This window comes from Petaurus breviceps, unplaced genomic scaffold, assembly GCF_028583685.1.
Source record: "Petaurus breviceps papuanus isolate PSGF00001 unplaced genomic scaffold, PetGlider_PUasm1.0 90895, whole genome shotgun sequence".
Taxonomy (NCBI): Eukaryota; Metazoa; Chordata; class Mammalia; order Diprotodontia; family Petauridae; genus Petaurus; species Petaurus breviceps.
In genome coordinates this window covers 3,615,820-3,626,290 of record NW_027187372.1, presented here as the reverse complement: position 1 = coordinate 3,626,290, position 10,471 = coordinate 3,615,820, and the positions used below count along the sequence as shown (strand labels likewise).

The window sequence follows — 10,471 nt, the reverse complement described above, 5'->3', positions numbered from 1 at the left end:
GCTAATTCATTTCCCCAAATCAAATGTCATTTCAGGTACAAAACAAAATGAACCTGATGAAGTTAGAGCATATAATTATCAAAAGGTGACACAAGAAATATAGTCTGACAAGCTGTCAGATCCTCCAAGACTTCTGACACTAAAACAGCACATCCATATTAGGAAGCTCTCATCTTCCATTTCTTTGCTCTTGGTTTTCTTCTGTCCTTCTGATTCTGCTTTCTGGTACAGACACATAAAATCCTCATAAGTGATGGCTTTTGGGGCTACCCATCAGAAAGAAAATTTTAAAAGTAAACAGAAAAAAAGGCAAACCTATGCTCATCGGTTTTGTTTCTGGAATCGATCCTACTGCTTATTGCACCTATATGACAGTCTTTCATACATACTAAAGTCAGAATGTTCCACATCCCCACCCAACCATCCCCATTTATACAGGTTAAAATCTTCCTTTAGCCTTCAAGGCTGAGTTCAAATATTACCTCCTCCAGAAAGACTGAACAATCCAATCCAAAAGATCCCTAAATCAATTTTAGATGAGGCAGTGCTAAGATTTTAGATGTTAATGGTCACAGAATGTTTCTCAGCTGACCCTCTTTTAAAATGAAGTACTGCATCCTTCTAAGCAAACACCCTGAAAGGCAACAACAGAATAGGCATTCCAACCCCCCCCCCCCACCTTCTGGTACTGGCTGTCTTATCCTGTTGTTTCCTGTTGCTAGGCACAGGTGAAGCTTAGCCAGTGTCTGTGTAAATCACCATGGTGAAAAAAAAAAAGACAAATGAAATTATTCCTGGACTTAATAAGGAATTTACATTCTACTGGGGACAGGGGGAAGATATGATATATCCACAGATAAATATAAGAGAAAATAATTTGAAGAAGAAGAAGGTAATAACGGTTGGAAGTAAACAGGAAGACTTCACAGGAAAAGTAGAACCTGAGGAAGATAAGGTAGGACTAAAGAAGGCATGCATTTAAGGCATGGGGGATGACTTGAGTAAATGCTGGAGGATGAAAGACAGAATATCAAGTTTAGGAAACAGTAACAGTCAAAGGTGGCTACATTTTGACAAACTCAGGTAATTGCCAACAATTACAGATTCCTTCTCCTGGAACTGGCTGAGACTTTTCCCCAGGGACACTTGTGGGGAGGATTGCAGAGCAGAAGTAATGTTTCATTTCCTTGGACTTCGTTGTTGTTTGCAAACATGTCATATTGTGTGTTAGATTGTTTTAAGCTTCATGAAGACAAGATTCAGGTCTTATTAGCAATTATATCTGACCCAGATGGCTGTGTTCAACAGGTGTTCCCTTGCAGGACTGAATCTTTGGGTTCATTCCAGGGGTACCTTGCAAAGTCATAGATTTTGCCAGATATCCAGACATAATGAGGGAATAAGGAGGTGTGTGTGTGTGTGTGTGTGTGTGTGTGTGTGTGTGTGTGTGTGTAGAGCTTATAACTGCACTAACAGTTTTGGAACACCCTGTAAACATATATTTGTGCATTAAATAGGTGGTTTGAAATTCAAATACATTTGGAAGGCTCTGGGACTTCCCGTATCCTAGCATTAGTTACTTTGCAAACATTAGCACAGCAATGACTAATTCAACAGAAAAAGGTATTTATAACTTGTAAGAACAAATCTCCAACTAACATGAGATGTAAAACATAAGACAGTATTCAGTTGATAAGGAGAAACATTTTTACAATACTAATATCCTCAGCAGCTACCCCTAAATTGCTGGAGAAATGAAGTAAAGATAAAATATGAAGTGACCCCTAATGTGGAATGTGATCCAAACCTGGAGGTGACATGATGGTAATTATAGCTACTGTTTGTTTTTAGTTGCTACAGGATTGTGCACAGATTGTGGAGAGTAAACTCAGTTCTCCAATTATTTCAAGGTAAGCAACAATTTTACTGAACTTACTGTAGCTTACTTAGGTGGATAAAAGAACATTTATTTAAAACTATTAAAGGCTAGCTTAGCCCCTCCTCTGATCACCCATCACACCTGAGTGTTTGATCACTCAATGGTAAATCAAAACCAGACTAAACCAAAGGACACTGTGAAGCTCCTAAACATATGTCAGCTGTTATTACAGGAAACCAAAGACCCCAGAAATACCCCTGCTGGAAGACTAGTGGAGACTGTGGAAATCACAGGATGATTTTCAAGCAACAAAGGAGATAAGTTACCAATTTTGTGGATGTAGTCAATCAATCAATAAGCATTTATTAACTGCCTACTATGTTCCAGGTATTGTGCTCGGTACTGGGAATGCAAAGACAAAAAAATTTAAACAATCCCTGCCCTCAAGGAGCTTTATTAAGCACCTACTACATGCCCGTCATTATTTTGTTTGCCTATAGGGATACAAATATACAAAACTCTGAACAGTATATTAGAAACCATAGACTTTAGATAGAACTAGGTTATTACAAACTGAAATCCAAACACATACTTATTTCTTGGGACTTTGATAGACAAAGGGAGTGGAAGTGTCATTTGAAGTATGATAAGGATCCATATCTATGAAGTAAAATCTTTCCTTTTTCCCTTTCTAGGAATATGAATGTGCAAAAGTAAATGCGAAGTTTTTCTAATACATGAACATGGTTATTCTCCTTCAGAACCAGAGGTTTGTCTGCTACAACAAATATTACCTCCTCTGACGAGGGTGTAATTTAATAACTATAGTTTTTCATGAACTGTTTGGATATACAATCTCCTTGTCAGTGGTGATTATTAATAAAACACAAACCTAGAAATGGAGCCATTATACCAGGAATACCTAACAAATCATGGAACTGTTGTAAAACCTTATTATTGGTTGGCCTTGACTTTAGATTGTTCTAAGTGCCCTTATCACATCCGGACAGGTGAAGAAGCAAGAGTTACCCACACTGAATTTTATCAGATCTTTGGATTCCCTTGTGGGCCAAGTCCTCAAACCAAACATCTCACATTTTATGAACTGAAAACTTCTTCTGGCAGCCTGGTACAAAAGGGTCATGCTTCAAGTTGCAGTGAGTATGATACCCACCCAGAATCTATGTTATTTGAGATGGGTAGTTATCTTGAGGGAGTCATACATAACAATGACAACATTAAGTATATCCTTCTTTATTCTAACTACAGTCCTTGTAATGAAGCTGACCACTGTTGCATTAGCAAAATATACAACTTCCTGATGAGATATCCAGGCATCAGCCTCAATATTTATTTCTCTCAACTTTATCATACAGACACTGACTTCCCTGTTTCAGCATGGAACCGTGAAGCTTTACGAAGTCTGGCCAGTTTATGGCCTCAGGTCACTCTGAACCCAATAAGTGGTGGAATCTGGCATTACCTTCTCTATCATTTTGTGGGTGGTGTCTCAGGGGCAATTCTTTACCAACCACTTTGGCCCGCAAGAGCACTGGCTGACAGGCATAATGCTTATGAAATCAATGCAATTACAGGAGTGAAACCATACTTCACTGATGTACTTTCCCAGACAACAATGAACCCAAACACAAAAGCTCAGCTGGACTTACAGAGATGGCCTGTAAGCAATGTGTCTCCTCAGAAGTCCTCTCAAGTGATGAACAACCAACTACCACCCATGATGATGACCCCAGAACAGAGGATGCCTGTCATTTTTATGTTAGTACCTTTCAGGGATCAGCAACCACCCAATGTAGGTCAAAACCAGCCCAAACCAAAGAACATAGTAAGGCACTTAAACATGCCTCAAATGCTATTACAGGAAACCAAAGACCCCAGAAGACCCCCTGCTGGAAGACTAGTAGAGACTGTGGAAATCACAGAACAATTTTCAAGCAGCAAAGAAGTAAGTGACAAGAAAAAAAAAGGAAAAAAGTAAACCCACATTTTAAAAAAGATAATGCTAACAGACATTAGATGGCTTATGAGATTGTTGATGTCTATCTGATAGTTTTCATCCCTGTATCAGCTGATTCTGGACTACCTAGAAAGCAATCACACTAAAAAGCAATTCCATTACATTTTTTCATTATGTCAACAGCTAGCAGCCACACCACTTTTAACAACACTTGAAATTTCTCCAATAAACAACTTGACCCTTCTTCAAGTGGTAGCATCAAAGTGGAACTATAAGTCATTCCCCAACAGTTTCATGTGGAAAAGGAATGTTTTTCCAGTTGGCCCACATCATCATAGAGCATTTTAAAACAAACAAAAAAAAAACTAAGTAGACTAAATTGAGTTCTTAAATTAGTTTCAGTATAAAGATTTATTGTGAGGTTGGAAACCTGCCTGAAGTAACTGACATTAAGTGCTGTTTGCAGCAGCAACCCAGTGATTTTCCATTAATCATTTATTGTCAGCAGATAGAGTTAAAGCAGCCCACTTTCTCTAAAGTGATTCAAAATAATTATGTGCAGGGAGAAGCCATTCTGATCACTGATTGAATGCAATTTAATGAAAATAGATTTTTTTAAGATCACAAACCCACCCATGATGACTCTTACCTAGGTTACTTCCCAATGAAATTTAGTTATTGGTTAGCTATTTGGGTGAGTGGGGCTTTCAGCCTTAAGCAATGTAGTGACTATTCCCTAAAATATAAAATCTATACATCTTTAGCTGACTTTCAGGGTTCCTTTCCTGTTTCATGTACCTTCCCAATGTGGTTATGTTTGTGGAGGATATGGGCTGTGTGTTACATATATGTTTTTTTTTAATTCCCTTAGAATCAAGCACAGTGTGATGCCCATATTTGGTGGTACCTGTATCTTACTAACTTCATTATTTATTACTCCTGCCATACAACCATTCTAACCAACCATTGTCTTCCCATGCCTGACTTTTTTTTCTTTTTGTTTTTTGGAGGGCAGTTGGGGTTAAGTGACCTGCCCAAGGTCACATGGCTATTAAGTGTCTGAGGTCAAATTTGAACTCAGGTCCTCCTGACTCCAGGGCAGGCACTCTATTCACTGTGCCACCTAGCCACCCCACCATGCCTGACTTCTGAGTTGGTCTTGCCAACTTCCCTCTATGTAAAACTATTACTACCTACCCTCTCTACCAATCTATGTCCCTTAGCCCTTCCAAAATACGGCTCAACTTTCCTCTTCCTGATTAACCCATTCACATCTATACTTACTTATTCTTTTTATGCCATATTGATTTATAACTCACTTGTATCCTGCTGCCTAAATGATAGTAAGTCTTTTCAAGTATGTATAATGTATATTCCCAACAAGAAGTAGAGGGCTAAGATCCATTTTTTAAAAATATATCATCCCATAGTTCTCAGCACATAATGTGAATTCAATAATTGTCAATGACTGGTTCAGGGATTCAGAAAGAAGTACAGAAGCTGGATAGTTTTAATTACTTATTTATTAGTAACATGGTAATGTTGATACAGAATCCATGCATATGAGAAGAGGCAAGGTGTATGTGGATATTGTGGTACTTTCTCAATTAAGCACCCACAAATATCCAAATATACACACTCAACTTAAAAATCATTGAGCAATTTGGTTTGATCTGCAACTCCAGTGGAACTGCCCTGCTCACAATCCTGGAAAGCCTCTGGGACACTGGAGCCAGCTTTAGAATTGGAATCCCGCTGCCATTTCATTGACCCCATAATGAACCTGACTGAGATCTACAGAGATATCTCAACTGGTATGTGCTATATCCTACTTCCCTTCACCAAGTCTTATTTCTCTGATGTATATTAGATTGGGGATGGAAGGAAAACAGAATGTGATAAAACCTCACATAGTGCAACTCACTCTGGGCAAGTCAGTATCTTTCTATTGTCTTAATTGCATTAAAATTTAGTGGAAAGACTGCACAATCTATTGAGTTCTATGGTCAAACTGGATAGTCTGAGTAAACTGTCCCAAAGGGCACTCAAAATGAAATGGCCTCTTTGGGGGTAGAAACTAGGGAATTGTTCATTCACAATACATAATCTCAACAGATTCTGGCTATGATGAAGTAAAAACAAAAAACAAAACCCTAGTGAGAACTTCTGACCAACAAATATCCTATGAAAGCCTATTTAGTAAAAGATTACTTATTAAGTATTCTTTAGGTTCACTATATTTTATTCCCTGGCTTGTTCAGATCCTGGGCCTTTGAGTGAATGTTAATGTGTATTACCAATTTGAGTATTGTAGCATATGATGAAAAATTTGTTTTGGAAAGTGAAAGCAAACTTATTTTCAGGGTAGGCATATAAAAAAGGTGAATAAAGAGAAAGAGAAGAATGACATGTTCTTTCAAATTTCATCAGAGCTTTGGACTATAAACACTTTTATCAGAAGACCCCATTACCTAAGGAATAAAGTTCAAACTCTGCTTGGCACTCAAGACCCTTCACAAGATGATACTGCCCTCACCCTTTTCAGTTTATATAATTCTCCTTCATGCACTCCCATCCACATGCCCCAGACAAATTAAACTGCTTGTTCCCTGCCTTTCTACCCACCCTACCCTAATATCCATTCTGTTCTCCTTTATTCATACAGTTCCCTATGCCTAGAATGACTCCCCCCCCACATCTCCTTTGCCCGTTTAATTTCTACCCATTTTTTAAAGTCTAACTGCTCTACCAACTCCCTATACAGATACCTTTCTTGATTGCCTACCCCTGAAATTTGCCAATAGCCTTTTCTCCTCAGATCCCATAGATACTTTGTAATATTATCTATGCTAGCTGTCTCTACTATATGGTAACTTCCTTTAAGACAAAGCAATATCAAATCTCAACCGTAGTTAGCTTTTTGAAAAGGAAAACTTATACTGTAAATATGTTATATATAACACATTATATAATCTATTAATCTTCAAACTCAATTGGTCAGTTCAATTCAATTTGAAAAACAAAATTTTATTTTTCATTCAATGTGATCCTTCCCAGCCACAGACATATAGAGAGTAATTTTGTACTTTTTTTTAAACAAAAAACCTATAGAAGAATTAGATCAATGGAGAACAGAATGGATAGATAGTTTACTATATCTACTACAGCACTATGTAAATTTAATATTTTTATGTCTAAATCATATATATAAAGCTGAAATTGAATATAGAAATACTTCTAAATTTTGCTGAAGTTTGTGAAAGAATATATGATCAAAATGATGAGTTATGAATTCAAAGGGAATAGAAATGTTACAGAATTCAGAACACAAAGCTATTTGATTTTGGAGAAAAAAGGGAGGGAAGGAAGAAAGGAAGTAAGGGAGGAATGAAGAAAGGAGGGAGGGAGGAAAGACAGAAGGAAGGAAGGAAAGAAGGAAGGAAGGAGGGAGGGAGAGAGGAAAAAAAGAAGGAAGGAAGGACAGACATTTAAAAATGAATAATTCTCTAAATCTGATTCTAAGATTAACCAAATGAGTCTTAATACAGTGCCTGGCACATAATAAGCACTTATTAAATGCTTGTTAACTTCATTTGACAAATTACTGCCAGTCAATATAAAATACTTTCCTAAAAGGCTCTTAAATGGTAATGCCTCATTAGGGATGCAGATTAGTGACATTTAATATATCCAGTATACTTCCTACATTTCCAAAATCTGAAATTTCATCAGTATAGAGTTTCCCTGCACCAATCACAGATCACAACCCCTCTTCAATTTAGGATATGATCTTCAAAGGTTTCCATGCCACAAAAATCCATCACCTAGATAAAAGTAACTATAAATAAAATAAAAGGATAAAATTGATGATAAACTGCTCTGATTAAGCGAATCCTCAGACAACAGACATGAAATCACTAGGCCATACTTGAAGCCTTTCATCTAGCTAGGACTTGAGAGATATCATGCTACACTGGTATAAGCTTGAAGAATCCAGTGTTATCTTCTATACATGTAAATTGCTTACCTTCTCGATGGGGGGTAGGAAATGGAGTGTGGGAGAGAATTTGGAATTCAAAATTTTAAAACATGAAGTTTTAAAATTGCTTTTACACGTAATTGGAAAAAAATAAAATATTAAAACAACAGAAAAAAAGAGTCCAGTGTCATCTTGATAACACGAGAGTAGGACTCTAGTACAGGATTCTCTAACACTTGAATGAATCTATGACCTCACAGATGTGAGTACTCTCTCCAACAGCTCAGAATACACACAAATCATCCACAATTTCTCAATTTGTGCTACTCTTCTCCATGTCTTCCCCAGGAAGCCCATACAACATGCTGGAGATCTAAATGTAGGTGAACTCTTGACATTGTACCAGTGGTATCAATGGAGCACATGGTCTGTCCATTGGCTATCCCTCATTCTCCCTACATGACTAGCCTGCCTTCTTTTCCAATTACATATCTTTTTGATAATATCCTTCATACCATATCTTCATTGGTCGTATGCCATAGCTTATCTATAGCCACCATGCGTTTTACTATTGTCCTTTGAATGACCTACAATTTTAATTCTTTGAAGACTGTAGTATTCTATGAATCAAAACTTTATAGCCTCACTGGAAGAATATCAGTGTTAAAAAGGAAGTCCTTTGTTTCATATAAAACTTGGAGTCATTAAAAATAATGCTCAATTTTCCAAATACCCTAATCCTTTTTCCTCCTTCTACCCAATTCTGGATCCAGGTTACTAAAAATTTATTTATATATGCTCCTGTTACAGTTTTATACATTTCACTTACCTAAATATAAATCCTTAATCTCACAATTTTATTACTACATATATATAGATATTTTACCACATGTACTGATATGCTTATATGTAGTAAAAATTTGTTTATTTTAAATTTTATAAACTTAGATATGTCAAATATATGAAATGTAGCATTATATATTGACACATAGAAAAAAACATGAGATTAAAAAGTGGTATACTTAAGTAAATAATTTTTGATATGTTGTTAATATTTGGATGATCAATTAAAGAAATCATGGTGGAAAATAACAAAGAAGTTTTCTCACTTATGGAATAAAAATTATATACATTTTTAGAACAAAAAAATTATCTCTGTAATGTTATTGGTACTATTTTTCTTGAAAACAACTAAAAGTAAGTAGCATTCAGTCCTTAATTCCTTTCATTCTGACAATATTTTCAATTTTCAAAGTTCTCCAAGAAAATCCCTATTTAAGAACAAAAAAAAATCATTATTAGTAACTAAGAGAAAATTTTCTGTTTAGTTTTACTAAAGTTAGCAAGTTAAAATGAGATTGAAATTTTGAATAATTAAGTTAATCAAGATGTTTCATGTGGTATTAAGCACCATAGTAACAGCAGGTACTTTGACCTGTGATGTTCTAATGCAAACAATTATAGGCATGTAAGAAAAGTAGAAGCAGCATAACAGAGTAGATGGATAGAAGACTAAACTTGGAATCAGGAAAACCTTGGTTCAAGTCCTGTCTCTGACACATACAAAATCCTATAACAACAGCACTTAACCTCTCAGATTCCTCAGGCAATTTCACTAAGACTATAAATCACAGAACAGCAGCTGATCTGTATTGGTGAAAGGAATTTTCACACCAGGAGTTCCTCATATCAATAGATTCAGAAAAAAGGTAGCATTTTTTTTTAACCCAAACTTCATGCTACTCAAAGACTAAAGAGTTTCTAGTGGAAAATTTGCTGATAATATCATATCTTCTAAACTTCAAGCTACTCTAAGACCAAAAACTATGGGAGTTTCTAGTAGGGTATTTGCTGATATACAGTGATTGTATCTTCCAAATGAGAATGGAGTTTTGCAATTGGCATTAATGCTTATACTTCTAAGCTGGAATTTCACTGATATATGAATATCTCCTCTACCAATATATGTTACAAAATATTTATGTCTTGGACTAAGTAGATAGTCATTTAGAGTTCACTATGGCCAAAACAGTCATCATTTTGTGGTCAACAGAATGATGAGCTTCTCCAGACTTATGTAGGTTCAATCTCAGATGACAAACATATAAACCAAAATATTCCCATGTGCAATTTTCAAGCCTTATTGGCCCTGCAAAAACTTGAATTCCATTGGCCTTGTCCTTAAGAACACAGAGTCACCTCCACATCATGAAGAGACAACAGAGCAAGATTTTAGGCTTTAGTGGCAAAGAAAAAAGCCTGGATGCCTTTTCCCCAAAGTAAATGAAGGTGTGTTCCTCAATTCTTTTCTTCTCTAGCTATATTATAAAAGCACTGGATTTCATATCAGACTCAAATGCTTTCCTTGCTTCCCCAACAAGACTATTTGGGACCTTCAATTAAAGAAATCCTCCCTGACATTCAACATCTATTTTATACATATCACATTCATACAGCAAAGGTTTTAAAAAGAATAAAAAGGAAATATATGACATTGTCTCTGAACTCTGGGAACTGGAAATCCAGTTAGGGATTTAAGATTTATACAGAGCAAGGCCATGTATGATTAAGAATCAAAATAAGTGATATTAAGTCCTACAGAGACTTGGAGAAAGGACTAGATTGAAGCAACTGG

The 10,471-nt window shown here is 36.1% G+C and overlaps 1 protein-coding gene across 1 annotated transcript; it reads left to right on the top strand.

Annotated features, from left to right (window-relative positions):
- Positions 1–2,476: 2,476 nt before the first annotated feature.
- APOBEC4 (apolipoprotein B mRNA editing enzyme catalytic polypeptide like 4) lies at positions 2,477–3,878 on the top strand. The gene has a single exon (XM_069074320.1). The coding sequence runs from the start codon at positions 2,778–2,780 to the stop codon at positions 3,876–3,878; it is 1,101 nt and encodes a 366-aa protein (XP_068930421.1). The 5' UTR covers positions 2,477–2,777.
- The last annotated feature ends 6,593 nt before the right edge of the window (positions 3,879–10,471 follow it).